Below are 26,979 nucleotides of genomic sequence, written 5' to 3'. Positions count from 1 at the left end.
CCTGAAAGAAAGCCTTGTGCAATTCAACCCCAATGACCAGGAGGTTTCTTTAACCCGTTCTTCTTGAGAGATACACTGGGTTGGAAGGTCTGAAAAAAAATGTATGAGTTCTATTTATGGCATATCCCCCTCCACCACCTTCTCTATAATCCATAACTGCATTCGTATACCTATCACTGGGCTATCACTAACCTGAAGCTCTTCTTTTTCATTTTCGTTTGACCTAGGCATTCTCTTCGCCGCGCTGCTTGTCGGTTGCTGGCTTCGCCGTCATCGATACCTGTTCGACCGCGATTATCGGCGGTTTCGAATTCTCGTCGGTTTACGGTTCCTCACCGGACGGTACAGTTATCGCTTCAGAGCAGGTGGAATAGCGATGATGCGAAGGTGAAGGGGGAGGGGGCTGCAGCAGGCACTGTTGCCGAGAGTGATAAAAAGGTTGTAATAGAGACTGCGACAGAGACCGGAACGGAGACTACCGCACAGGCGGCTACGGGGACGACGGCCGGAACACCCGTGGAAGCTACTACGCAGACTACGACAGAGACCGTCACAGAGGCTGCTGTCACAGAGGTTGTAACAGAAACCCCTGCGCGGGCTACTCCGGAGACTGCCGCAGAGACAGTAACGAAAACCGCTACAGAGACTGCTACAGATATCACCCCCGCAACCTCCGCGCAGACGGTAACAGAGACCGCCACGAACACAACTGCAACAATCGCCGTTGATGAGGACTCATCGTCGTTGGAGACCCACATTGACCAGATCAGAAATGCAGCCGCTGAAGACAAAGATGGCATCGACCGTAAGCAACAGGAACTTGCTGATGCTATTGCCATGAACGTGAAAAAGGAGAAGAAATACATGATTGTCAAGAATCAGTTTACCCCGAAGGAAACCATTTATATTGGTAACCTCTTTTACGATGTTACGCCGGAGGATCTAAAGGAGCAAATGTCGAAATATGGTGTTGTGGAGGAGGTGAATCTTATTTATGATAGCCGGGGCATTAGTAAAGGGTGAGTTAGGGGGTTCCTTTCCAATCGGGCTCCGCCTGTTGGGGCTGCGAGTACTTTGGCTGATCTTTAACTTACTTGTGATGGTTATAGATTCGGCTACGTAAATTTTGACAGCATTTCTTCAGCGAGGCGCGCGATCCAGGGCATGCACATGCGGATTTTTGAGGGTCGTCGCGTCGTTTCGTACTTTGCGCAGAGCAACCTTCGCAGGACTGCAGCGCCCACCAACCCCTCCAAGACACTTTATATTGGCAACATGGCATTTGAGATGACGGACCGTGACATTAATGGACTATTCAGTGATGTTGTTAATTTGATTGATGTCCGGGTGTCTGTTGATCGTCGCACGGGGCAGCCTCGGGGCTTTGCTCACGCTGAATTTGTTGATACCGAGAGTGCTCAGGCTGCACGCGAGATCCTGAACCTGAAGGCGCCATATGGACGCAAGCTACGGGTTGACTTCAGCACCAGCAACCGGGAAGCGTTCCCCGTGGTTACTCCGATTGGAGCCGCTGCTCATGCTTAATGGGGGACGAATTTTGGGTTTGGGCTGCATGCATTACTTAGGTGTTTGGATTGCTTGCGGGTTTTATTATATGACTTGTGTATAATGGAATTGTATTATAGAATAGATCAAAAACGATATATCTACATCTCTCTCTCTCTTAATCGGCAGATGATCCACGTGACTATCGGGGCCTCGGCAGCTCGAAATCATTCCGACTGGTTCGGAGCGTCACCAAAAACCCCCACATTACATTTCAACGCCGTAGTACGATTGAGTTGGGGTAGTAGTCCAGGACCAAACTTCTTTTCTTCTCGTCATTCCATCATATCCTTAGTTGAAGTCCTTTATATACCCTTTAAGAGACTATACCTTAACATAGCCTCCCTCCTTTCCTTTCCCGAGACAAATCCTCGCGGGTTCTTACAAGATGTCGTTCCTCGGTGGCGCGGAGTGCTCGACCGCGGGAAATCCGTTGACACAATTTACTAAGCACGTTCAAGATGATAAGTCCCTTCAGCGTGACAGGCTGGTTGGGCGTGGCCCTGGAATGCAGGAGGGCATGCGCTCGCGGGGGATGATGGGAGGTCAAGATCAGGTATGACTTATCTCTTACGATCCCATCCACTTGTCGTCCTCTTATCTCTCTTATTAACGGCTGCTTAATGATGTGCTATACAGATGATGGACGACTTCGCCCAACAGTCCGGTCAAATACCCGGCGCTGCCCCGCAGCCGTTTGCGATGCAGCAACTGAGACGCGAGTTAGATCAGTTTCAAACAACCCCTCCCCGAACAGGTTCCCCCGGCTGGGCTTCGGAGTTCGACCCTGGAGAGCAGGCTCGCATGGAGGCAGCATTTGCTGGACCTCAAGGGCCCATGATGAATAATGGCTCCGGGTTCACGCCTGCGGAGTTTGCTCGTTTCCAGCAACAGAGCACCATGGGCATCCCTCAATCGGCGAGCCCTGTCACATCCGCCCAGTCCCCCATGATGGCTGGCTTCCAGCGACCCATGGGAATGGGATACATGGGGCTCGGAGGAATGGGTATGATGCAGCCGGGCTATGGACCCATGGGCATGCAGCAGCAGCAGCAGCAGCAGCCTCAGCAGCAGCAACCGGCAGAAGCTACCGCCCAGGATAAAGGGAAGGGCCGTGTCGTCGAGCTTGACGATGGGGACTGGGAGGCACAGTTTGCGGAGATGGAGACGGCTGGTAACCAGAAACTGGACGATGAGGCCAACGCTGCCATGGAGGCAGAGCTGAATGATCTGGACAGGTCAGTCCCCGTCACTAGTTCCGATAATGCCCAAGATCACAGCAATTTTGAGAGCGTGTGGCAAAGAGTTCAAGCTGAGATGGACGTACATAGGAAACTAGCCGAAGGAGAAACCGATTTCAACGTCACCGATAGTCTTCACATCGGCGATGCGGGAGAATGGGATGCATTTGATACCCTCAACACGCGGTTTAGGGATCCCCAATTAGGCGAATACATGTTTGAGGAAGATAATGTTTTCAGCTCCGTCACCAACGCTTTCGAGGAAGGTATGAAGATCATGCGTGAAGGTGGTAACTTATCCTTGGCGGCTTTGGCGTTTGAGGCCGCTGTAAAGAAGGATCCTCAGCACGTACAAGCCTGGACAATGCTGGGAGCCGCTCAGGCTCAGAACGAGAAGGAAATCCCTGCTATTCGGGCATTGGAACAAGCTCTCAAGGTTGATCCTAACAATCTAGATGCGCTTATGGGTCTGGCTGTCTCCTATACCAATGAAGGATACGACTCCACGGCCTACCGCACACTGGAGCGGTGGCTCTCTGTAAAGTATCCTCAGATCGTTAACCCTGACAATTTGTCCTCCGATGCGGACTTAGGTTTCACAGACCGTCAGATTCTCCACGAACGTGTCACGGATCTCTTCATCCAGGCGGCCCAACTATCGCCCTCGGGAGAGCAAATGGACCCTGATGTGCAAGTCGGTCTTGGTGTTTTGTTCTACTGCGCGGAAGAATACGACAAGGCTGTCGACTGTTTCACCACCGCTCTAGCCAGTACCGAATCGGGGACATCCAACCAGAAAGAGCAACTGCATCTACTCTGGAACCGTCTGGGGGCCACTCTGGCCAACTCCGGTCGGTCCGAAGAAGCCATCGAGGCCTACGAACAGGCTTTGAACATCAACCCGAATTTTGTCCGAGCCCGGTACAACCTGGGTGTATCATGCATTAACATAGGCTGCTACCCCGAAGCCGCCCAGCATCTTCTGGGTGCTTTGTCCATGCACCGGGTAGTCGAGCAAGAAGGCCGGGAACGCGCCCGGGAGATCGTCGGAGGCAACGACGGCGGCATCAATGACGAGCAGCTTGAACGGATGATCCATATCAGCCAGAACCAGAGCACAAACCTCTATGACACTTTGCGCCGGGTCTTTAGCCAAATGGGCCGACGGGATCTGGCCGATATGGTGGTCGCCGGCATGGACGTCAATGCATTCCGGAAAGAGTTTGAATTTTGAGCGCGATGAGATACCTTGACTTTTTTTATGATTGAAGAAGACTGACGGGGCTCAGTCGGTTGGGGAATCTTGACCCGACTTAAGGAGGTGGTCGCCGTCGTCGTCCATGATGATTTATTTGGATACCCCGGCAATTTTGATATATGTGATAAGTATTACTGTACCTAATCCACCATCACTTTGCTTCAATATAAAAGATGCCTTCAGACTCTCTCGTCACACATTGCTGCCCAGGTGGTTCTCTTCTATTTCTTGAAGAGTCTTTAGTCGTCTCTTTCAAAAAAAAAAAATACTTTAGAAGATTAGTGTTCAAATATAATTTGCTTAGGGATGAGTACACTTTTCCTGGTAGTCATATTCTACCTGTAGCTCCTCCAACCTCGGAACTTCTCCATCTCTCCATCTCTCCCGCTCTCCAGTCTCCACCTCCACCTCCGTTCTTCTATGATTCTTTCTTTGATGTCTAGCCTGTTCGCGTAAAATATTCTAATAAAGCATCAGAATGGCTGTGGAAACTGGCGCTCAGCTCATTGCCCGCACACTCCGCGACCTAGGTGTCACAGTCATCTTTGGTATTGTTGGAATTCCCGTCGTCGAGATTGCGGAGGAGGCCATTAACCTGGGCATCCGGTTCGTGGCATTCCGCAACGAACAGGCTTGCAGCTATGCAGCCAGTGTGTATGGGTATATGACAGGACGGCCTGGTGTCTGTCTTGTCGTGGGAGGGCCTGGAGTTCTCCATACGATGGCAGGGGTAAGTCTTCTCTCAACAATTGACCATCGATCTATCTCCTCTTCGAATGAAACGTCCGGGCTAATAGAACCGGATGAGAATTAGATTGGCAACTCTTCTGTAAACTACTTCCCCCTTCTTGTTCTCGCTGGGTCTGCCGAGACCTCTGCCATCACCAAAGGCGCGTTCCAGGAAATGGACGCCATCTCCCTCTTAACGCCCCACACCAAGCTTGCCGTCCGCGCCTCATCCCTCGATTTTCTCCCCGGAGCAGTCAAGAATGCCTACAGGACCTGCTGGTATGGTCGTCCGGGGCCAACCTTTGTTGATCTCCCCGCAGATATCATCCAGGGAAAACTATCCCCGGAGTTCCCCCTCCCACTGCCGGAGAACATCCTGGTCGCTCCGCCTCCAAGGGCAGGCGGTGATCCGGCACTGATCCTGAAGGCGGTCGCACTGCTGAAGGCGGCTCGTGCGCCGCTGCTGATTATCGGTAAGGGCGCTGCGTATGCGCGGGCAGAGACTGGAATCCGCAAGCTCGTAGACCAGACGCAGATTCCCTTCCTGCCCACCCCGATGGGGAAGGGCGTGGTACCAGACTCGCATCCGCTGAATGTATCCAGTGCTCGTAGTGCCGCTCTAAAGAACGCCGACGTGGTTCTCGTTTTAGGCGCACGGCTGAATTGGATCCTGCACTTTGGGGAAGCGCCCAAGTGGTCGCCCCAGGCGAAGATCATCCAGGTTGATATCGCGGCCGAGGAGATCGGGCGGAATGCTGGAAACTCGGAGCTTGGAATCCTAGGCGATCTCGCCCTAGTGGTTGATCAACTCACCACCTCACTGTCGAACTGGCGATACTCGCCATCCGGCCAGTTCCCTGCTTTACTTGCGGAGTCGGCAAAGAAGAACGAAGCGAGAGCCCAAAGGGCAGCTCTTCTTCCAACACCGCGGGGGGCGCCCTTGACCTATCAACGGGCATATCACATTATCAAATCAACGCTCAATTCGCTCACTCCCTGTGAAGACGGCGGCATCGTGTACGTTTCCGAAGGAGCCAACACCATGGACATCTCCCGGTCTATCTTCCCGTTGTTTCACCCGCGCCAGCGTCTTGACGCCGGCACCTACGCCACCATGGGCGTCGGCATGGGCTACATTGTTGCAGCGCACGAAGCCTTCAACGCCACCACCACCCACCCGGGGAGCCGCAACAAGCCAAAGAAGAAGATCGTCGCGCTGGAAGGGGACAGCGCCTTTGGATTCAGCGCCATGGAAATCGAGACCCTCGCCCGCTACCGTATCCCCGCGCTCATCTACGTAGTCAACAACTCGGGCATTTACCACGGCGACAGCACCTCCGAAAGCGCATGGAAGGCCCTGCAGGACCAGACGGCGTCCAACGATACCAAGGCAGATGGGAAAGACACAGTCAAAGGTCTCCGGTCAACTAGTCTGCTCTACGAAACCCGGTACGAAATGCTGGCTACGATGTGCGGAGGGAGGGGCTACTTTGTGCGGAATGAGCAGGAACTCGAAGCGGCCACGCGCGAAGGGTTCCTGAGCGACACGGTCACGGTGGTGAATGTGATTGTTGAGCCGGGTATTGGTAAAGAGATTGGCTTTGCGTGGCAGAATAAGGGACAGGAGGGACAGGCGAAGTTGTAGTCTGCTTACTTGGTGAAATATCTTGTACAATTCCTTCCTTCCTTCCTTCCTTCCTTCCTTTTCTAATGTCCATGCATTTGATTTTGCATAAAACGGTCAAGTTCTAGTCCGTATATACAACAACGCTTTCAACTGGACTCTATAGAACGAACATTCTTTGGGGCTAACTTGATGGGTGGGATCTTGCTTACCCTTCCTTACAGAGTACAGAGTAACTAACTAATATATATATATTATATATATATTCACATTAACTAGGCTAACAAATTATATCGCGTTATTATGCTATTATTTGTCTTTTTTTTTTTTTTTTTTATGTTCATCATCTTTACTACCTACTATACTAACTATACACCCTTATGATTTATCAACTCCCCGAACGAACCAAATGATAATAAGCCCTCCTCCACCCCCCGAATCTAAAACTCAATCTGAAACAATAAAGCGCCCCCATACCCAGACAAGATACAAAAAGAACCATGGCCAACAGGAACGTCGACCTGCCCTCTGCCGGAAGTTCAGATTCCACAACCGGACCACCCGGATCCTCACCCGCAAACAAAGTAGTCTCCGGGTTATCAGGCGTCGGGTACGGATGCGTGCCATTGCCATTACCATTACCGCGGTCTTCTCGATGATCCATTTCCCACTCCGCGGGCACCCGGGTGCGATGGAACCCAGACCTCCTCCGCCCCCCTAGGACTTTCCCGTAAAGGTCGATGGCCTCTACCGAAATCCAGTCGAAATACCCCGGCGTGGAAAACACGGTCTCGAAGCCGATTTTAGAGGCCGACCCGATTCGTACCGCAGGCGCAGAGCGGTTGTGCTGTGCGTAGAACACCCATTCCACGATATCCGTGGCGCCGTTCCAGCTTGTGTACACGAGCGTCATGTAGCCTGTGTCGCTGGAGCCGTGGACTTGCGCTACAACAGCAGGTGGGTGTGTCGGCTGGCCGTGGAAGTCGAATTTATAGGCCCTGTACGTGGAGTAGCGGTCCGAGTGGAAGCGGGCTTCCATGAGGACTTGGCCGTCGGGAGAGAACTCGGTCATGTAGCCGCCGTTTACCCAGTTGAGGAGATAGTTCCCGTTCGGCAGGAATTGGAAGTTGCCTCTGCTTGGGGTGAGGCCTTTATCTGGCCGGGGGAGGTAACCGAGACGGGTGGCGTGCTTGGATTGTAGGTCGAGGAGGACGATGAGGCCCGAGGAGCAATCTTCGTCGTGGTATTCGTCGACGCCGCCGTTGTTGAAGAGGGAGAGGATCATGTGCGTGCTGTTTGTGAACCGGAAGCGAGCGTCGTGTTGTCCCGAGAACGTGAAGTCCATCGTGAAGTCGGATTTCTTGCCTCCGAGGCGCCAGAGGATGCGGTGCTCCGCAGCTGAAATGTAGTAGATTGTGCTTGTGTAACGGGCTGAGAGGAGGTAGTTGCCTAGGCTGTCTTTGTCAACGGAATTGACGTGTAGGAAGTCGTGGCCCTGGGGGTTGGGGTCTGGGACAGCGTCGGGATGTAGTTGGTAGGACTCGCTGAGTGAGAGTTCCTGCGCGGAGTTCCAGTCGTAGAGCACTTCGCCGGTATCCATGTCAAGTTCGAGGAGTCCGCCTTCTATGACCCAGCTGTATTCGCTGGAGCGGCTGAAGTCTGCAAAGGAGCGCTGGGCGCCTCGGTACTGCGTGACTAGGGCCGAGCGGCCACCGTCTAGGACGCGGAATTCGTGCGTGTCGAAGGTGGGGAGCTGGTTTGTGACGCCGACTATGTTCTCAATCTCGTACTTGTGGTTTAGGACGTAGGCTTCGCCTTTGCTATCCCAGTTGAACGAGTGAGCCTTGACGAACGTGAGATGCTGTTGGTCATCAATGTTGTCAGTCATCCTGAAGTCGAAGACATTGTGATCTCCAAACTGGCAGGCTCCGCTCCAGACAAGATGACCATCCGCATCGTAGATGTGGGGCCCCATCTGACAGGGCATCCATCGGTTCACTGGAGGGTCGACGATGAAGTTCCAGTACGGAGCGACGAAGAAGAAGCCGGCGCTCACGCGGGATCGGTCATGGTAGGTTACGTTGAACTTGATCGGCCGGGCCTCCGGCATCTGTAGAGGTTAGCAAGGGTAAGAAGGATGGTGGTACCAGGGAGCAGAACAGACAGTCATGAAAGAGTGTAGATCCTCGCCATTACTGAGGTCAAATGCGACCCCTCCCAGGGTCCAGACCAAGATGACCAAAATCCAAGGGCTAATCATCGATATACATCAATCAAGCAGGCGACCAGGTACCTAGGATGCAACGAATGCCATGAATAACGCAGTAGATAGAAACACACTGCGATCGTATGTCATATTTAGGGACATTCTTCAGCAAAGACGGCGCTGGCAATGTAGACAAGGATAGGACCTGCTTATGGCAGCGCATCAATAGCTCATTTCAAAATCTGCTATCAGAGCCGATGCGGAGCTTGATAAATGTTTCCACATAATGCGACCAAAAAGGCTACCTACCCACATGAGAAACATGACCACTCCCCATGAGATCCGAGAACGAGCGATACATGAATTCTTTCATTCACGCCTAATCAGCGGGTGAGGCACCTGGCAATTTCAGATTCGTGGCGGCGGTGGCGTTCATAGCAGGAAAGCCGTGAGGCCGCGAGTATTGCCATTTGGTATTTCCACCAGCTCATTTTATGTGTCCAATCAGCTGGAGTGGTGGATCCTCTTGGTGTGAACTAACTGTAGAAAAGCTTTGAAATGCCAACTAACAGGCCCTGGGCGGTTGTTAGGTAGGCGGGCTATTTTTTTTTTGGCTCGCTTTTCACCCATTTATACTCCGTATTACCCGTTGTTGGATGGCCCATGCAAGATTGGGATAGCAGTCTCCATCTCCTGACTCGCGAGTCCGACTCTATTGAGAAATCATCCTTTCCTGGTGGATTTATTTTCCTCAATCGTAAAGAGTCTCGTGAAGACGTATCTCGATCTAGAATTGAGTACTCCGGTAGCAACCCGATACTTACTTGCCTCTTAAAAGACGTATTAGAGAGTCTCGATCCCAAAAGTGCCAGACTGCGCCTCTCTTGAAGCTAAAATTGGAATTACTCCAAGGCTTTGTTTTGCTATGGCCAAAAGATAATCAAAGTGTCGATGCCCAAATTTTCAAGTACCAGTGCAACTTCGCTGCACTGATTTTAGGTCAAGCAGAAAATAGTCCGTCCACTACTTTGCCAACAGCAACGGCCTTTTCCTCTCCAAAACGACCTCCGACAATTTGGACGGTGACTGGCATATCTTTGACCAGTTCAATATCATCTGAGTATCAATTAGTCGGAGATATTACTCTTGAAAAAAAAAAAAAAAAAGGTTCCGAAAGAAGTAACTTACACTGCGCATGGTTGAATGCATCCGATTCGTTCCTAGGCACATAGTCCGCCCACCTGGAATCAGGCTTGTCCAGTTCCGTATCTGCATATGCTACTGGAATAGTGACTGCCGCGTAATTCAGCAGGTTCCACATGGCCGTGTACCCTAGCCATTGCTTGCTGACAACCCAGGTTTTGGGTTTATATCCTACCCATGGGGTCACCGGCATCAGAAGTGCGTCAACGCCGCTCTCGACCCACTGCTTTAGGAAGGCTTCTTGAAACTCCCATTTTTCTTCTTCAAGCTATACTCCGTACATTATTGTTAAAACCTGGCGTTGAAGGGAAAGTACGTATAGGCGGACCCACCTTCTCGCGCTCGGATATTGAGAGCTCGTCTGCTGGGGTGCCGACAACCATGCCCTCGATTAAGGGCTCGTCCACAATCTCACATAGCTGGCGACAATGATGACCACCATCTGCAAGAACAGCCTTGGTCCACATATTTGTGCCTTTGACGTGGAGGGAAGTGTCCCACTCGATTACTGATCCGTATTACCATTCAGTTTCTTGGACCTATCAGGTCCCCGAAGCAGGGAGTATACCTTCGTGACCGACATCCTTCAGCTTTTGTGCTACATCCCGCATAGCCCTCGTAACCGGAGGCTGAGGTCTGACAACCCCATCATCGTAGATAATACCAAGTTTGAGCTTCCGTGTTGGCATTGCAGCTAATTCCTTCCGCCATGGGAGAGGAATACATCCCGGATCCACATTCCAAGGATCGGATTCGAGAAGGCCCTGCATGAAGTATTCTACTGTCGAGAGGCTTCGAGCCATTGGACCTGCTACAGGGGGAACAAGGTAATGTTGGTGCATACTATGTAAGTTAGTGGGGGCATTGTCCCAGGAAAGGGGAACTGAGAACATACAACGAACAATTCCACGGGACTCGTCCTGTTGTTGGACAAATAGAATACAACCCCTGTAGGTTCGATGGAATCCTTATGGAGCCTCCGATATCTGTTCCGATTCCTAGGGGGGCACCACCTGCACCGACTAGAGCACCTTCACCTCCTGAGCTACCACCGGAGATCAACTGACGATTGAACGCATTGACTGACTGGCCGAAGACATGGTTGTAGGAGTCGGACATCTACATATTATCTGTTATCTTTTTTGCCGCAACCCCTCCCCCGATAGATACCTGGCTACTTACCATCAAGGACTGCGGGATATTAGTCTTGACATATAGAACTGCTCCCATCGACTCCAACAGCCGCACAACAGAGCTAGAACTGCCTGCTGGCTTTCCTACCAGCCCAACCCACCCTGTAGACTTAGCACCACGCGCATAAAAAAAAACCCCCCCCAAGGGAAAAGGAAAGGGGAAGACAAACCAACAGTCGTATCAAACCCCTCTACATTAAACCGATCTTTAACAGAAACTGGCAACCCATGCAACGGCCCCGTCGCCTTCCCCGTCCTCTCAAGCTCCTCATCTAGCTTCTTCGCCCTCTCCAATGCCCGATCAAAGAATATCTCCGTCAGACATCCCGTTAGTTGCTGCGCGACTGCTGCCCGCTTACAGAACGCCGTTGTCATCTGTACAGAGCTGACCGCGCGCGAAGTGAGCAGGCGCATAAGCTCCGGGACATCTTTCATCTCTGTCCATTGGAGTTCCTGGGTGGAGAGGATGCCGCAGCTGCGGATGGTGTCGAGGGTGCTGGTGTCTGGGGAAGTGATGGTGGATTTGGGGAGGTGCCAGGCTGCAGGAATGGATTGCAACTGGGCTTCGCGTTTTTGAAGGACGATGGGTTTCCAGTGCGGGACTGTCATTTTGCCTTGATGAGTCTGTTCTGTCTGTTGCTTGGTGGCCTGGTGGGTTATTAATTAGGCGAGGTTGGTAAAAGTAGACAAAGTATACGTAACTGCTATAAAGCGGGGGGGAAAAGAGGGGGGTCGGTTCCTGAAGGTTCTCCACAGCGATCTGGCAGCTGTATTAACCATGGTTATTATCTCTTTGCAATAAACAGCCTAGGTAATTCATTCCGGCTGGCCAAAAGGTACGCCAATGGCTGAGTTAGCTGAGCTTGGCTTTCCAGGATATTATATCATCGTCCAAATGCATCAACATTGACTACTATACAGCTCCTATAGTCTTACACTATTCTATGTACAGTTACACCGTCATTAGCATGCTAGCGTTCTTGTACCATGTCAGAAGCGGGTTCTCGCCACTCCGCGTTTCTGTGTCCTCAATATATGCCCAACGTCCCATGAAATCTTCATGGCTCATCACTTGTGTCAGCTTCCCGGTCACGGCACGGTAGAGGTCTTCGATGACGTTGAAATCGGTGGGGAAGAAGATGTCGAAGTAGCCTTGATGGACCTGTAATATTCCGATCAATTAGTTGATTGTGTACCTTGGTCAGGAAGGGAACCCCCAAGGAACGCTTACAAATGGAGTCGAGACAGGAACTGTTCGTCTTTTGTATCGGGTTTGCACCACAGGCGCGTTCACACCTGGGACCGCATCCGGTAGGCTGCTGAAGTCACTAGCTACAAGCCTGTGGCCGGGGAAGTAACTGTCGAGGATGTCGAAAAACTGCATTAACCGAGTCGGGATGTACTCGGGCAGGGTGAAGGGTTTCTGGAAAGGTAGAGCTCCGCGGACCTGGCGGGTGAGCCGCGGACCCAGTGGACTGGGGAATTCACGTCGGGCTGCGGCTTGCCGAACGCGCAGGAATCGAGCAGCCACAGGGTCAAGTTGCGCATTGTAGTATTCGTGGAACTCGCCGTCTGCGTCAATCAGCACCCCGCCTTGTTGGGGCAATTCTGTTTTGGAGTCGTAACGAATCGCATCATGCGAAAAGTTATCGAAAACCTCGAGTGCGAGGAAAAAGCATGGCGAGTGTACGTATGTATCCCACTCGAAAATGGACTTGTTGATAATTTCGACATGGTCTAGATGGCCTGCAGCGTGGAGGGATTCGGTCAAGTTCTTCATCTGGAGTCCGGCGAGAGCCGGGGAAATCTCAATGATGCGAAACTTTGTTCTCTGATAGACCTCGTAGTCCGTGTCGCGGATGAAATCAAGAATGTTTATCATCAGAGTTCCATTTCCAGCACCCATTTCGTATATGATCAGGTCGTGGTAGGGGTACAGGGTCAGCTTATAATTTGACACGAGGTATCGCGCGATGGTTTCCCCGTAGTAGGGTCGAAATAATTCGGTAGGGGTGTGCCACAACTGGCGAGCTATGTCCGGTTTCACGCTATCCAGAAGGTCTTCAAACTCGGTGTAGCGTTCTCCTAACATCCGGTGAAAGGCAGGTCCATCTTCGATCGTGTTAAAATTAAACGGTTCTCCGGGGCTGAAGATGGTCGCGTGTTTCGAAAAATACCCATAATGCGGATTATACAAGCTATCTAAACACGCATAGCGGAAGACGATATTGTTAGTAATTGGTTCCATTATACAGGACCGATGGAGAAAGCTCGTACCGTCAATGAATTCCCTCGTTAACATCTTCACCTGGCGTGGCCGATCACGCCGATGACGGAGATCCTTCGCCGTAACTAACGGATATGTCTTCAATTCCTCATCAATATCCTTCGGGTAGTCCCCGCGTTTCGTCCAATTCATTCCATCGTCTGTGCTCTTGCGCTTGGCCGGTGACCGTCGCGTGAGAAAGGGTCGGTACTGTGGACGAGATGGATGGGATAGACGAAAGGCGTGCGACGGCGACGTCCGGAGCGACTGACAGGCTGGATGACGGAATAGCTGTCGAAACAGCTGGTTGAGGACGGGAGAGTCCATTACTGGACGTAGATTTGACCGAACGGACGGGGGTGGGAAAGGATGGAGGAATGGAAAGGAGAGGACGAAGCGTTCGATTTGAATCTGCTGCTTGAATCAAATGCGGGCGGAGCTGCTGTGGTGGTCCGAGCTTTTCTCTGTCCAGAATAACTTCCACTCTTCAATTTGCCTTTACGTCGACAATTCCTCGGTTTACCACGGATTTCCTATTTGTATCATAATATTGCTTTGCTGTTTCACCCTTCACACATGAAGGACTCGCCTCACATTTACATTGGCTCCGCCTTTGTGGCGGGGGTCGTCCTCTCCATAGCCTTCAAAGAGCTCCTTTACCCAGAGCTCGAAGAACGCATCCGCGAGTATCGAGCATGTCGTTCTATCAACCCTAAACAGACACTTCAGGATGGACCTACAGATGCTTTACTTGCAAGACATGGCCCTCCTGCTATTGTAGAAGGCATTGAGGGCTGTATCGGGAATACTCCTCTCTTCCGAATCAAGTCCCTGTCCGATGCGACAGGGTGCGAGATTTTAGGAAAAGCTGAAGTAGGCCTTAGACTTTGCCCCTATGTTATGTTTATATCTCTGACTCCGTTTCTAGTTCTTAAATGGAGCAGGCCAAAGCTCGAAAGATCGAGTGGCACTGAGTATGATTGAAATTGTACGTGTCTCCTTCAATTTGTGGACAATTCTCTAACTGTTCACGCAGGCTGAAGAACGAGGCATCCTGACACCTCACTCGGGCGATACAGTATACGAAGGCACATCTGGTTCGACAGGGATCTCATTAGCGACCTTGGCCCGAGCTAAAGGGTATCTCGCACATATGTAAGCATTTCTACGCATCCTGTTTGTTTCCTATTTTTCCGCTAACAGACGTACAAAGCTGCATGCCGTCCGATCAAGCAATCGAAAAGTCAAACCTGCTTCTTAAGTTGGGAGCAATAGTCGACCGTGTCCCGCCTGCTCCAATCGTGGAAAAGAATAACTTTGTCAATCGAGCACGAGCACTCGCCCAAGCCCACGGTCATTCTTCGACGGAGGATTCGACAGGAGAGCCCGTTCCTCAACGAGGAAGAGGATTTTTCGCAGATCAGTTCGAGAATGAGGCGAATTGGAAAGCCCACTTTGAGGGCACTGGCCCCGAGATCTATGCACAGTGCAATGGATCACTTGATGCTTTTGTTGCAGGCGCTGGAACCGGAGGCACCATCTCTGGCGTGGCGCTTTTCCTTAAACCTAAGATCCCCAACTTGAATGTGGTATTAGCAGACCCCCAAGGAAGCGGTCTGTACAACAGAGTCCGTTACGGGGTCATGTTTGACACTAAGGAGAAAGAGGGTACCCGACGTCGGAGACAAATCGATACCATCGTTGAGGGAATCGGAATCAACCGTGTGACGGCAAACTTCGAAGCAGGCAGGGAACTGATCGATGACGCTGTTAGGGTAACTGACGCGCAGGCTCTAGCCATGGCCAGGTGGCTGGTAGAAAAGGACGGCATTTTTGTTGGGAGTAGCAGTGCTGTGAACTGTGAGTTTAGAACCAGCCTTTCTAGGTCGAGCGTTTCACTGACCTTGGAACCTAGGCTTTGCGGCTGTCAAGACAGCTATGAAAATGGGCCCTGGGCACAGAATTGTCACAGTCCTGTCTGACTCGGGCTCAAGACATCTCTCGAGGTTCTGGGCTCAAGCTGGAGATGTCGGCGGTGCAGTGGACACAAAGCTAGAAGATGTCCTGAATGCAACGGAAGACTAGTGGTTGCCTAGCTACCCGCCGGACAGACAGACAGGCCATTACGCCTGGCAACCACCACAGATTTCAAGAACACAAGCTCGAATTTACATGCTCTATCTTGTGTAGTCTATTGTCAGGTTTGAACTGCTTCTTTGAGAAATTTCTTCAAGTCCTCCACAGCGCAAATTTGAGACTGGTTGCCTGCACTTTCTCTGGAATCCCGGGCCACCACGCTATTATTGTTATTATTACTACACGTGGACGAATTTCGCGAAACGACGTACAAGCCTCTGGCGAATCCCGAACAGGGGCAGCATGAGGGGAATTTCCGATTCTTTGTGCGTCGGTCAATTTGCAGCACTGGCAGGTTGCAAAAGCCGAGGACGCTTCGATTCGGCTGCCTCTTGTTCGCCTTGCGGGTCAGCTGCTCCCATTAGCTCACTGATTTTTTCGCCATCGACACCATCACTGGCCCACAGCCGCAGTAGCTCAAATTCTATCTCGGCCTGGGAACGCCCTGGGATTTCAGCTCGGATGGCATTCCATGTCAGACCCTGCTGGTCTTTAAGGGCTTCTAGCTTTTCAATCTCGGAGTTCGACCACGGCCTTGACAATAAGGGAGGGTTTACGCAGCGATCGTTCCAGTGGGTATAATTCCACATGGTAAGTTGGACGAGTTTCTTCTGGGGAAAGTGGTCTAGGATTTCTTTCCACTTCATGCCTTGAACTTGCCTCAACTTGATAATCAGCCTAGCTTCATCTGGCCGCATGGTCGTTCTAGGACGTTTACTCTTAGTCGGTGAAGCATCCAGGTTTGTCTCGTCGACTTCTTTCGGTTCGAGCTTGGGGGTTGATGTCGAAGCCAAGTGAACTTCAGGCCCACCATCGGCTGTGGCCCTAGGGGGTGACTCGGTAGCAGGGTTACCAGTGATAGTGTTCAGCTGTCTCCTCAAATCTGTGAGGTCATGATGGTCAAGCGGCGGATCAGCCAGCATAGCTTTTAGATGTACAATGTAGTCGTCGCGGGAAAATGACCGTTTGCAGCAACTGCATGTATTTTTCGAGCTTTCCGACGTAGTACGGCCATTTCGTTTCTCTCTAATGTACAAGGGCCTCGTTGGGGTTGGAGAGGGTTCGTGGTCTTCCTGCAACGGGTCGTCAGATTCGTTTCCATCCGGGGCCTCTGCGAACGACCAGTCGCAGACGATGGGGCTTGAACTGTGCGTTTTCCGTTTCTTGCGACTGTGATCTTTTCGACTTTTCTTTTTGGTCACATCCGTACCCCGCCTAGATGTCCGGGGGAGAGCCCAGAGAGAGCCTGCCCCAGGTGGGGATTGAGATCGTACGGTACCCATGACAGATTTCGGTCGAGATCGGCCCAGGGTCGGCGTTGAGAAGTTTCCATCGATCTCAGGAACGCGCCAGATATGTTCCATGGGCTCATCGACTCCCTCAGTATGCTTGGGCTGGGATTGGTGGGATCCTTCAGCTCCAGAATTTGCTTTTTCGCTGTCGGTGTCACTTGTCGTGTCAGCCTTGGCTTTCGGGCTGGAAAAAGTCCTCGAAATGCTTTGGACATGGAGCGCAGTGTCGAGTAGAGAATCCACGCTCAACCTGTCGTCCTCGTCCTCGTCCTCTGACGTTGAATTGACTGCATCGCCTTCCATATTTCCCGGGGAATCTTCCGGAGCACGGAGCATTTGGGACAAAATGGACGCCGGTTTCGACCGAACATACGTGTTACCTTCGTCCGAGATATCGTGATCGGCTTCCGCGGCGTGCAGATTGTGCATAGCGCTCGCCTCCATCATTTTTCCTGCTTCTTGGATTGACCGTGCTGGTGAATTAGGCTCCATCATATTCTCCCCTTCCATTCCATGAAGATGGCCATTATTTACCACGATCTTCCCCGTTTGTAAATCGATTTCGTCCCCGATATCTGTAAAATCCTGACCGTATTTTTCAAAAATACCCTCGAAGATGGACTTTAGACGTAGGTCATTTTGAGCACGCGCTTCTTGTAAGTCAAATTCATTGGGCGCGTCTTCTGCATCTGGCGACAAGGATAGCCTCTGCCTTTTCAATGGCCGCTCCATTGCTTCGCTGGTGGGAGATAAGGACTTCAACGCGGAGGGTGTGGCGTAGAACGACGGGCGAGAACGAGCGCAAGTGAAGAAACCGGATACAGTTAGTGTGTAACACTGTGAATAGAAACCACCATACAGTTAGATATTGGCAGCAGAGAAGCGTGGGACTTTAGAGCTGTGGAGCTTAAGGAGCAAAATGCACGAGTAAGCACGATGCACGCAAAGAGGGTGGGTGGAATGGGAAATAAAATACAATAAAATTGTAGGCAAAAAGTGAAGTCATTAGACAATTAGACAACAGGCCTCATTTTGGAATCTTTCACTTATTCAGCATTGTTAAAGGTAAAGTTGATTCGGCTGTTTTTCTCCATGGTCATGGAACAAGTTGATGTTGCTATGATGGAGAAAGCTGCGGATTTGGAGAAAAGGCGGACACCAAAAACACGCGGGTTGCCGGATGACGTTCGCTACCAACCTCTAAGCCCATTCCTTAGCTTCGCTCGGGTCTTCACGATCCCATCTATCATGCTACCACAATGAATGGAGAGCTACTTTTCAATACTATTCAACAAAGATGTACTGCCAAAAATGTCGCACCTCATTGAAGCTAGACGGCTCTCTCGAGTCGCTTAATCCAGCCGCTTTCGACTTGCTTATCGGTACTTCATATGAACGAACCATCGTTGCGACAGTCATAGGCTAACCAGAACCTGCTCTTGACATTAGGCTCTACAGGTAAAACGGTACCGGACCACACGAATAAGACGGCCTCCCGGCTGTCCTACCCCCAAGAGAGACGAGAGCTTTACGATCGGGCTTCCAAGAATGTGTCGTCGCCGGTATATCGAAGGTCGATCCAGGCACCCCGCCAGGGAGGCGGCGGCCTCACAATACCTTCTAGGCTAGGACGAGGGGATAGTGGCAATATGTCCTTTGTTATGCTTACAGAATCTCAACTTGGCCCACCGCATTCTGTGCCAGGGGCGAATGGCGACAGCCTGTCGTTGCGAGGTAAACGCGCATCAAATGCACATACCGATGAGCAGGCTGTGGAGAATGGATCATTCGCGGACCAAGTTGAACAGACCAGTCAACTATTCGAGATCATCTCCTCGCGTTCTGATATTGATCATCCGATCTGCACTGAGTGTACCGAGATGCTAGTAGAAGGGCTACAGCAGCGGCTGGTAGATGCCACCAAGGAGCGCGATGCGTACATAACTTTCTTACGGAACCTTAATTCAGCAGTACCAACAACAGACGAGATTGAGGCCGCGGAGAGCTCTTTGAAAGAAACGTTGAAGGCGGAGGAGGCCGCGTTTGCGGAGCTTGTAACCCTCGAGCAAGAAAAAGCGGCGTTGGATGAAGAGATTGCACAGCTGGAGGAACAGTCACGCCAGTTAGACATGGAAGAGGAAATATTTTGGCGCGATCGGAATGGATTCTCGTTGGTTCTCTCTGATTTCCAGAATGAGCGCGATGCGTTGAATATGAGATACGACCATGATTCGCGGCAGCTGGAAAGATTGCAGAGAACTAATGTCTACAATGATGCATTCTGTATTGGGCACGATGGGTACTTTGGAACCATCAATGGCTTACGTCTAGGTCGACTGGCAAATCCTTCAGTGGAATGGCCCGAGATTAATGCCGCTTGGGGCCAGACAGCATTGCTCTTAGCTACCATTGCGGAGAAACTCGGCTTTCAGTTTCGGGGGTATCGACTGCGGCCCATGGGATCTATGTCTAAAATTGATAAAATCGAGTATCCACGACCATCGCCGGCTCAATCAACGGTTGCCGGTGAAAATACCAACCTGTCAGGAGCGCCAAAGGTCACGAGTCTTGAGCTATTTTCTTCCGGCGACCTACCACTCCATATTCCTTGGCTTCACCGCCGGTTTGACGCCGGCATGGTAGCCTTTCTGGATTGTCTACGTCAACTTGGGGAGTTTGTGGAGAAGACGCCAGCACCAGCCCCGTCTAACCGCCGAGGTCCCGCCAGCGCTGCTGTGTCTGGGCTGAAACTTCCGTATGATATCAAACGAGATAAAATCGGTGATGCTAGCATTAAGTTGGGCTTTAACCAGAGCGACGAGACCTGGACTCGCGCATGCAAATACACCTTGACATGTTGCAAATTTCTGCTGGCGCATGCGAGCAACATTGCAAGTGCAGGCTCGAGTAACTCGGCCGCCGTCGCAGCTGCCGCCGTTGCAGCAGGAGAACAAGCGAGACTTGCCACAGCCAGTCCTACCAGGAAATAGATGTGCGACTGAGACGACACCTAGAGGAAACCCTATCTTACACATCGATACCTATTATTACTTAGTAGCGGGTAGTTCGCATCAGCCACTTCCCGCTCCCAGATTCGGGTTAACTGACGCTGGTTGCAGCCGTTTGTGGGCTCCTCAGGTCATTACCGCATGGGCCAGTTCTGTACGCAGCAGGTCACAGATCCCCTGTCGTACAGACCAGTGCTAGTCCTACGTCATGGGTCAGATTATCACATCAGGTACGAGTCAGCCCCAACTCGCGATTCGCGAATCATGCTTGGATCCTTGGTCTCGCAGATGATAAGGATAGGGATGACAATGTTGAATGATTATGGGGCTAGTCTGCTAGATTTGGACGCTTACAGGCCTCCTTTTATTTTTATTTTTATTTTATTTTTTTTTCCCCTTTTATCCGGTGGTACAGCGACCATGATTTCCAGACAGAATAGTTTAAACTCAGAAAGGGATAAGGTTGACGAGGAACAATCATCTAAGAGCTGATATTTGTGATTTTGCTAGTCCGCTTAGCCAAGTGATGGTGGTTAGAAGGCTGGGATACAAGATCACCATTTAGGTTGATACTGGTACTTATCTTCACTTCTGTATACAAGATGTTTCCTCATCCTTGCCAGGTGAACACAAGGCACGAGGGAATGTAGAAAAAAAAGAAAGAAATCCCCAAAGGAACTAATAATGCAGCCACAACGATTCGGAAATTCCGCGGACCCATGGTGCCGGGACTGTGAATGTTATACAGATGGATGGATGGGATGATCCTACATGTCAACTGAACTGGTAGGAATGTTTCGGGCCGCTCCCGGGGAGGCAACACGAGGCTATCTTTTCTTTTCTTTTCTTCACTGTCATTTATTATCATCAACTAGTTAACTAGTTAGTGCAATGCCAAAGTCAGCCCCAAGTGTGGGGGGACTTTTTACGCTGAGTGGGAACTTTTTTCATTCCGTTCTCGTACTATTTACTCCGTAGTCTGGAAGCTTGCCGACATTCCCCGCGAATTACATTCCTTGGACTGGTGGAATAGGGGTCTATTGTTGTCGTTATGGAAAACCAACCTGAGATGAGGTGAAAGAAAGAACCCATCCCAGACCGAGTCCATCGCTTACCATCTCATCTCGGCTACACACTTGCTTTCTCTTTGTCCCACATCTCACTTCCAGCAGAATTCCAAATCAATCATGAATTAATTAATCAAGGGGACAGAAAAAAAAAAAAAAAAAAAAAAAAAAAAGGAAGAACCGAGCTTAGCGAACAATCTCTCTCATCCCTTACTCCTCTTACCGTTAGGACCCGATTATGATTCTCATTTCTCACTCCATCCCATGCCTCAGGACTGACTCGACAGACGACTATTCCACGTCCGACATCACACGCTTTTCACAGTCTCCAATTGCTTATCACCGGTTCTGACAGCCCTCCACTTGGAGTAGCCGAGCCACTACCAGGGACAGGATGGAGAAGGAGTAAGAGCTGTGGGTGAATGTCCAACAAAGTTGATCTTTCCACCACCGTTATCCCTTCCTGAATGACAAACCTGGTCTGAGAGTGTACCTACTACTATGTTAAAAGGATTTCTAATTCTTTCTTACAATGTCTCTTTTCCTCCTTCTTTCCAGCTCAGGACGCAAAAGCAGCAGAACACACCTCATCTTCCATCCAGCCAGTGACGAACACAACGATCCTTGAGTATCTTACCCTAGTGGCTGTCTTCGGAGATCATGACCGCATTCGCAATCACGATCCGGCTAAAGAGAAAGCGTGTCGATACACCGACAGGTCTTCTGTTGGTCTTCACTGGCCGGTCATATGCCGGAGGGAGTCCAATCCCAATCAGTCTCGCTTTGCACAGCAGACAGACAGAGGCAGCAACTGAGCAGCCGACCATGGGATCCTCTTTGCCCTAGCCTAGCCTAGCCACATACCTGCATTGCATCCTGGATCCCAGTCTAGGCTCTTTCTCAGGATATACCCTGATACTGTACTGTCGAAAGTAAGTACTGTCCGGCTTACAGCGTTCAATCGGATTCCATATCCATGCCTGTACCTGCCCAAGCCGATGCAACGTGCTGCACATCCGTATGTATCTCGCACGAGAGCCGAGCCAGGTTTCTCACCGTGATGATCACCTAGGAAGAGAACCGGTTGGGTTAGGTTGGGTATATTTTTTTTTTTTCTTTTTCTTTTTTTTCTTTTTTTTTTAAAAAAAAATCGTAGTGCGTAGAGCCCTATCGACGTGGCGCCCGGCATCTACCTAATCGAATACCTAGTATGTAGCCTGCCTTATTGAGCTTGTCGCATGAATGAACCTAGCAGAAGCGAAGTATACTGGTAAAAGAAGGCAGACATACCTAGGATTAAATTAAGAAATTATGAATATATATACTATATACTATATACCTACTAGTAGTACAATATATCTACTAGTAGTACTATGTATACCTAGTATATATAGCCGTGACGAAGACGGATGAAATAAATCAGTCAACCAATCAATTTGGTAACTAGAGTGAGTATGAGTATACAGACACCTACGTCGTACTCAGTACTAGTAGTAGTAGTAGTAGTCTGTAGGTCAAGTTACTAAGGTAAGAAACCGTAGGTAGTAGTTACCGTTAGGTTCGTAGGTTAAATAATCCATCAATATGTAGTGGAGTCGCGAATGACAGCAACATACTAGGTAACTAGTACTAGTAGTACCTACGGCTAGAACTATATTCTATATTACTGAGTAAATACCTAGCATAATAATTTATCTACAGTAATTGCTGGTCCAAATCAGCTAAGAATCTCTAGTGCAGCTGAAGAGCTCAGGCCTCTCTCTCTCCCTATCCGATATCGTCTGACTGGGACGGACTCCAGCAACACACCCGATCATGGGGTGACTTTTTTTTTTTTTTTTTTTTTTTCTGTTTCGCCTTCTTCTCGTTTAGATAGACCAAAGCAATTATTTTCAAAACACAGTGGGGAACTGGTTGAGATTTAGACTCAGTTAGAGTAGTATTAACGGAGTCAGACGTCCAGATTGACAGGCTACCTACGGCGTATGGAGTATTACAGCCATTCCATCTTCTGGGAAATTCCGATTTGCGTCCATTCCGATTTGATTCCGGTTCAGATCCAACTAGATCAGTGATGAGGCTGTCAGTTGAAAAGTACGAAGCAGTGAAGAGAAAATACTCCAGAGCTGTTGTATAGTACCCAGACGCTAGCTAGTCAGATCCCGCCAGACTGATTGCAATCGAATCGATCCTTGGGGGAGAAAAAAAAAAGGGGGGGGAGGGAACAAGCGAACAGGATCATAGTCCAATTCCATCCTGGTAATTCGAATTCAAAATTACCCAGGTGAAAAAAAGAAACGAACGCTAGAGGTACAGTAGTGAGGTGGTCGGATGGATGGCAGGTCCATCCAAGTGTTGCACCTGCAGGAAATGGCGCACGTAACGAAGCCTTGTATGGAGATCTGTATTCTATTTGATATTCTTTTTTTCTTTCTCATTTATACCTAGGTAGCCTCGGGTACATATGGTAGATAGATATTATCTTTATAGGTTAAGATGGCGCTCGTATTCTTCCTCCTCTCGATCCAGATAGCCCAAGACCAGGTCGAAGTATACCTGGACAAAAATACACAGACCGCGTCCAATTCCCCCCTGATTGGAGCGGGGAAACATGGATTGCAAGTGCCGCGGGCTTTTCCAGCAGCAGGTCGCTAGAAACGGTAAGCAAAGCCCCAGTTTTGTGTCTGCCATCCTGCAGTCCGATAGTATAGTACTTTTTTAGCGCCCGTCCTAGGATTTTCCCGGCGGCGAACCACCCGGTTGCCCTGTAGGTACCTACTGGATGAAGTACCTTTTGTGTTTTTGTTCTCTTCCTTTCTTTCCCTTCTTTCTCTGACTTTTCTCTTCGTTTTCCAGGCTGAGTCGCGTGTGTATGTGTACTTCGACCAAAGTACCCAGTCAGGAAGCAAAGTCCTGTCCGAGAGTATCTATACCTCAGGCATCGTGAATTCGTGACAGATTCTTGACCCTCACCAAGAATGTGCATTGTGCAAGCCCATATACTGAAGATTCAACTCATATCTTCTTATTCTTGACCCTTTCACAACGCTTAATATCTCTATTAATAATAACATTATTATTATTATTATCATAATTATCATTGCCCTGTTCTTTTTTTTTTTTTTTTTTTTTTTTTTTTTTCTTTTTTTTCCCCTTCTCTTTCCTCACCTTCTCTTACTCTCTCCCTTCCTGATTACGGACCAAACAACTTCATCGGTACAAACTAATTAATTGCTCCCTCTGCTCTGCTGCTCTGACCACCGTTTTCCTACGCCTGGACGCTGTCTCTGTCAACCTACATAAGATTTTCTCGCCGTTTTCTCACTCTCGCATCTTTGTCTTTCCTGTCTTCCTTTCTTTTTTACCCCCACCTTTCCATCCGCTCACTACACACACACTAGTTCCCTACGGAGTACTCTTACATACATATCACCACCCTCGTCAATTTCTTTGTCTGCTCCCATTTCGGACTATGAGTGACACCAGTCCATCTGTACTCTGTTCATGATGGAAGGTTCCATTCCTTCGTCCTCCAGCCTTTCCACTCCTACAGCTGCCTCCTCTTCTCCAGCGGCTGCCTCCGTATTTCGTCCTCGCAGATCTGAAGACTGGAACAAGTATCGTCCCTTCATCGAACAGCTCTACCGGGATGACCAACTAAAACTTCGAGATGTCAAAAGAATCATGGAGCGTGATCACAAATTTGTTGCCTCGTATGTGGTCTTTTTTTTTTTTTTTTTTGCCGTAAACCCTCTTCGTACCACACTCTAACCCATCTCTAGAGAAAAACAATACAAAGACCGGCTAGCGGCCTGGAACATTCGCAAGAATATCAAGGCCAAAGAAGTCAACATCATGATTCGAAAACAGCAGAAACGTGCTGCCAAAGGCAAGCAAACAGCCTTTCGAGTAGCCGGCCAAAAAGTCGACACCAAACGCATTGCCCGTTTTGTCCGTAGATACGGGACCAACTGGGACAACGATACCCATCCTATGGAGCCTCATCAAGCAAGCCCCGAGCCAGGTATGTCTTCGCCGCTACTCGTTCAGTTTCCGAGGTTGACATCAGATAGAAACCCCGTCGGATATGAGTTACTACACTCCAGAGCCAGATGAAAGAGCTTCGACGTTGTCTCCTCATCCAGAGGCACAACCACATCTTTGTGAGACAACCCGCTCTTTTCCATTCAATCAGATGCGTCGTTCTATCCGGGTAGTGCCTTGGTGAATTAATGAAGAATCTCGTTAATCATTAAACTTAGTTGATAAACTAGACCCCATCCCCGATTCCGAACTGGACGATACCCAGTCCCTTCCAATTACACTAAGCCCAACAACCTCAACCAACGATACCCCCAAACCCCTAGAAACCCCCGGGCCTCTAGCCGAAGATCCGTGGCACGCACTCGCCATGTTTCAATCTCGTCTTCTCGAACTACAAGAGACCCTAGATACCACGACGGCCGGGCTCATCTCTCCACATGACGACTCGAAACAGTAGCCTGAGGTTTTGAGTGAACGTACGTCTGTCCCAATACGAAGCGAAGCGGACCACTCAATCTCCAGGGTAATTTCAATATGGGAACCATCCACTTTCCCCCGCCCCCCCCGGTTGTGTGTGTGTGTTTTTGTTTTTGTTTTTGTTTTTTTTTTTCTTAGCCAGAGTATGTCACCCGATCAGTCTGCTATTTGCTCTGTAATGTTACCATTTCCTTCTGCCGATGATTTACCCTTGTTTGCGTGGTCCTTTTCCCTTCCCTTTCAATATGCCGTCTATATAGAGCTATGGCTTGAATGTAGGTTTTGGTATTCCCTTAAAACAGGAGAGCAAGATGATGAAGATACGAATATGGGGACCAATGATTTGCGTCTATCCGATCTGGATGATACCCTTATATCTAATGCTCTTGATTTCTAGTATATATCTCCACCGTCTTCACAAATCGCCGTGATCTGCTTGCGATATTACCTGGAATCCATCATGGTATGGTAGATCATATTACGCCATCTTACACCTACTACCCCCGGTCTCGCGGCCGCCTCACCTTTGTCAGGCATTCACCCGTCACATCCCCAACCGGCCTAGGTCTGTCTGGATCTCCATTTCGAACCAAGGCCAGTTCCCATTGATCCCTCAAGGAAAGCCCGACCCACTTGGCCAGGATGACTTGCTCATCCCCATTGCACGAGGATCCAGACCCTGGTGCAGATTACAGGGAATCGTCACTGCAACACAGCTGCAATAGACTACCGTTGAGATCTAGAAACAGCACAGCTTTGGGTTTCAAGTTGGGTTTAAAGAGCCGGTCAACGGGACCCACCAGACATCATTCCCGATGGCCAAAGAATGATTCTCTCCAATCGCAGACCAACCGCGCAACCTATCACGACTCGACTGGTCCTTGGAAGGCCCCACGGAACAAACCAGTCAAGGCGATCAACGGGAACATCATTTATTTCCGAGGAACTACCACATCTCTCTGAATAGATTTGGACGGCCAAGGTTCTAGACACCTGACTGGTCAGCCACCAAATCGGAAAAAGTTCCAGGCCTGCGTTACCTTAGTACACCATACTTGATAGAGCTGCACCAAACACCAAATCTAGAGTTTGTGCCTGAGCCAGGAGAATGGCCATTCAAGCACAGCATGTGAGGGCCTACAGAGAGTCCAGTTCCCCCGACTAACCTAGCTTGTTTTTTTGCGACACAAGGGACAGTGCCACACCAAGCGTGCGGGGAACGGAGCGGTTTTCTTCCTTTTTTCCCCTCTCTTCCTTTCATTCTCGTCTCTCGTTTTTGGCATAAACAAGATTTTAAAAGCAAATTACTCTAGTGTATGTGTTAGTGCTGAGTACCCAGGTATCGCAGACAAAAGCGATCCCCTTAGGACATGGAATCAGGATCGAATCAGGTAGAATAGGTGTTGTACTGTATACGAATCACAACGCTTGTCCGGTAAATAGATCGACGATTCAACTTGATTTCAGATTGATGTGATGGTCTATGTGGTCGCGTGCGGAATATCCTAGTATTGGTACCTAACCTAATATACCTAATATACCTCATCCACCTCATCCCCCGAATTTGTCCGCTCGATCAAATCTTCCTAGCCTGGTTTTAGAGAGAGAGAGAGAGAGAGAGAGAGAGAGGTAAAGAGACCCTACCCCGCCATTTAGACGATTGTACTTA

General features: G+C 49.8%; 11 protein-coding genes across 11 annotated transcripts; 8 read left to right on the top strand and 3 right to left on the bottom strand.

Annotated features, from left to right (window-relative positions):
- The first annotated feature begins 8 nt into the window (after positions 1-8).
- P175DRAFT_0497035 (nucleic acid-binding protein) lies at positions 9-1,672 on the top strand. The gene is made up of 3 exons (XM_040896192.1): positions 9-101; positions 228-1,019; positions 1,110-1,672. Coding segments are annotated over exons 1-3 (1,230 nt in total). The 5' UTR covers positions 9-99; the 3' UTR covers positions 1,546-1,672.
- Positions 1,673-1,791: 119 nt separating this feature from the next.
- P175DRAFT_0497034 (uncharacterized protein) lies at positions 1,792-4,371 on the top strand. The gene is made up of 3 exons (XM_040896191.1): positions 1,792-2,122; positions 2,206-2,804; positions 2,898-4,371. The coding sequence occupies exons 1-3, from the start codon at positions 1,955-1,957 to the stop codon at positions 4,039-4,041; spliced, it is 1,911 nt and encodes a 636-aa protein (XP_040755312.1). The 5' UTR covers positions 1,792-1,954; the 3' UTR covers positions 4,042-4,371.
- A 76-nt stretch (positions 4,372-4,447) lies between these two features.
- P175DRAFT_0497033 (indolepyruvate decarboxylase family protein) lies at positions 4,448-6,727 on the top strand. Its single transcript, XM_040896190.1, has 2 exons — positions 4,448-4,795; positions 4,880-6,727. Exons 1-2 carry the CDS (start codon positions 4,544-4,546, stop codon positions 6,437-6,439), a joined length of 1,812 nt encoding a protein of 603 aa, XP_040755311.1. The 5' UTR covers positions 4,448-4,543; the 3' UTR covers positions 6,440-6,727.
- A 3-nt stretch (positions 6,728-6,730) lies between these two features.
- On the bottom strand, positions 6,731-9,093 carry P175DRAFT_0497032 (uncharacterized protein). Its single transcript, XM_040896189.1, has 2 exons — positions 8,583-9,093; positions 6,731-8,528 (listed from the first exon to the last, which is right to left on the bottom strand). The coding sequence occupies exons 1-2, from the start codon at positions 8,676-8,678 to the stop codon at positions 6,807-6,809; spliced, it is 1,818 nt and encodes a 605-aa protein (XP_040755310.1). The 5' UTR covers positions 8,679-9,093; the 3' UTR covers positions 6,731-6,806.
- Positions 9,094-9,624: 531 nt separating this feature from the next.
- Positions 9,625-13,322, bottom strand: P175DRAFT_0505686 (uncharacterized protein; the record flags this gene model as incomplete). The annotated part of the gene is made up of 10 exons (XM_040898126.1): positions 9,625-9,740; positions 9,813-10,095; positions 10,160-10,335; positions 10,396-10,635; positions 10,838-10,946; positions 11,010-11,122; positions 11,191-11,634; positions 12,065-12,182; positions 12,252-13,222; positions 13,298-13,322. 10 exons carry the CDS (start codon positions 13,320-13,322, stop codon positions 9,625-9,627), a joined length of 2,595 nt encoding a protein of 864 aa, XP_040755309.1.
- Positions 13,323-13,856: 534 nt separating this feature from the next.
- P175DRAFT_0469391 (putative cysteine synthase) lies at positions 13,857-15,371 on the top strand (the record flags this gene model as incomplete). The annotated part of the gene is made up of 5 exons (XM_040895000.1): positions 13,857-14,159; positions 14,215-14,274; positions 14,323-14,441; positions 14,500-15,146; positions 15,202-15,371. Exons 1-5 carry the CDS (start codon positions 13,863-13,865, stop codon positions 15,369-15,371), a joined length of 1,293 nt encoding a protein of 430 aa, XP_040755308.1. The 5' UTR covers positions 13,857-13,862.
- A 326-nt stretch (positions 15,372-15,697) lies between these two features.
- On the bottom strand, positions 15,698-17,446 carry P175DRAFT_0505684 (Myb-like DNA-binding domain protein; the record flags this gene model as incomplete). Its single annotated transcript, XM_040898125.1, has 2 exons — positions 15,698-15,762; positions 15,793-17,446. 2 exons carry the CDS (start codon positions 17,444-17,446, stop codon positions 15,698-15,700), a joined length of 1,719 nt encoding a protein of 572 aa, XP_040755307.1.
- A 565-nt stretch (positions 17,447-18,011) lies between these two features.
- On the top strand, positions 18,012-19,704 carry P175DRAFT_0429787 (beclin 1; the record flags this gene model as incomplete). Its single annotated transcript, XM_040893386.1, has 2 exons — positions 18,012-18,096; positions 18,164-19,704. 2 exons carry the CDS (start codon positions 18,012-18,014, stop codon positions 19,702-19,704), a joined length of 1,626 nt encoding a protein of 541 aa, XP_040755306.1.
- A 79-nt stretch (positions 19,705-19,783) lies between these two features.
- Positions 19,784-20,273, top strand: P175DRAFT_010057 (uncharacterized protein). The gene has a single exon (XM_040892327.1). It carries the CDS (start codon positions 19,864-19,866, stop codon positions 20,212-20,214), a length of 351 nt encoding a protein of 116 aa, XP_040755305.1. The 5' UTR covers positions 19,784-19,863; the 3' UTR covers positions 20,215-20,273.
- Positions 20,274-23,919: 3,646 nt separating this feature from the next.
- Positions 23,920-25,290, top strand: P175DRAFT_0469382 (Clr5 domain-containing protein; the record flags this gene model as incomplete). The annotated part of the gene is made up of 4 exons (XM_040894999.1): positions 23,920-24,502; positions 24,572-24,813; positions 24,863-24,952; positions 25,052-25,290. Exons 1-4 carry the CDS (start codon positions 24,294-24,296, stop codon positions 25,288-25,290), a joined length of 780 nt encoding a protein of 259 aa, XP_040755304.1. The 5' UTR covers positions 23,920-24,293.
- Positions 25,291-25,373: 83 nt separating this feature from the next.
- P175DRAFT_010174 (uncharacterized protein) lies at positions 25,374-26,133 on the top strand. The gene is made up of 2 exons (XM_040892328.1): positions 25,374-25,585; positions 25,708-26,133. The coding sequence occupies exons 1-2, from the start codon at positions 25,456-25,458 to the stop codon at positions 25,917-25,919; spliced, it is 342 nt and encodes a 113-aa protein (XP_040755303.1). The 5' UTR covers positions 25,374-25,455; the 3' UTR covers positions 25,920-26,133.
- Positions 26,134-26,979: the final 846 nt, after the last annotated feature.

This window comes from Aspergillus ochraceoroseus (assembly GCF_002846915.1).
Source record: "Aspergillus ochraceoroseus IBT 24754 chromosome Unknown P175scaffold_1, whole genome shotgun sequence".
Taxonomy (NCBI): Eukaryota; Fungi; Ascomycota; class Eurotiomycetes; order Eurotiales; family Aspergillaceae; genus Aspergillus; species Aspergillus ochraceoroseus.
Note: the sequence above shows the minus strand (reverse complement) of the source record. Positions and strands in the feature narration are given on the sequence as shown.

Excerpts from the sequence above, each read along its gene's own strand:
- P175DRAFT_0497034 (XM_040896191.1), top strand. The coding sequence starts at position 1,955 with ATGTCGTTCCTCGGTGGCGCGGAGTGCTCGACCGCGGGAAATCCGTTG. Across the intron at positions 2,123-2,205 it reads TGATGGGAGGTCAAGATCAG|ATGATGGACGACTTCGCCCA; the intron begins GTATGACTTATC and ends TGTGCTATACAG. Across the intron at positions 2,805-2,897 it reads GAGCTGAATGATCTGGACAG|GAAACTAGCCGAAGGAGAAA; the intron begins GTCAGTCCCCGT and ends GGACGTACATAG.
- P175DRAFT_0497035 (XM_040896192.1), top strand. Across the intron at positions 1,020-1,109 it reads AGCCGGGGCATTAGTAAAGG|ATTCGGCTACGTAAATTTTG; the intron begins GTGAGTTAGGGG and ends TGATGGTTATAG.
- P175DRAFT_010057 (XM_040892327.1), top strand. The coding sequence starts at position 19,864 with ATGGGCCAGTTCTGTACGCAGCAGGTCACAGATCCCCTGTCGTACAGA.
- P175DRAFT_0497033 (XM_040896190.1), top strand. The coding sequence starts at position 4,544 with ATGGCTGTGGAAACTGGCGCTCAGCTCATTGCCCGCACACTCCGCGAC. Across the intron at positions 4,796-4,879 it reads TTCTCCATACGATGGCAGGG|ATTGGCAACTCTTCTGTAAA; the intron begins GTAAGTCTTCTC and ends GATGAGAATTAG.
- P175DRAFT_010174 (XM_040892328.1), top strand. The coding sequence starts at position 25,456 with ATGTCACCCGATCAGTCTGCTATTTGCTCTGTAATGTTACCATTTCCT. Across the intron at positions 25,586-25,707 it reads TATAGAGCTATGGCTTGAAT|TATATATCTCCACCGTCTTC; the intron begins GTAGGTTTTGGT and ends CTTGATTTCTAG.
- P175DRAFT_0497032 (XM_040896189.1), bottom strand. The coding sequence starts at position 8,678 with ATGATTAGCCCTTGGATTTTGGTCATCTTGGTCTGGACCCTGGGAGGG. Across the intron at positions 8,529-8,582 it reads ATCTACACTCTTTCATGACT|ATGCCGGAGGCCCGGCCGAT; the intron begins GTCTGTTCTGCT and ends TAACCTCTACAG.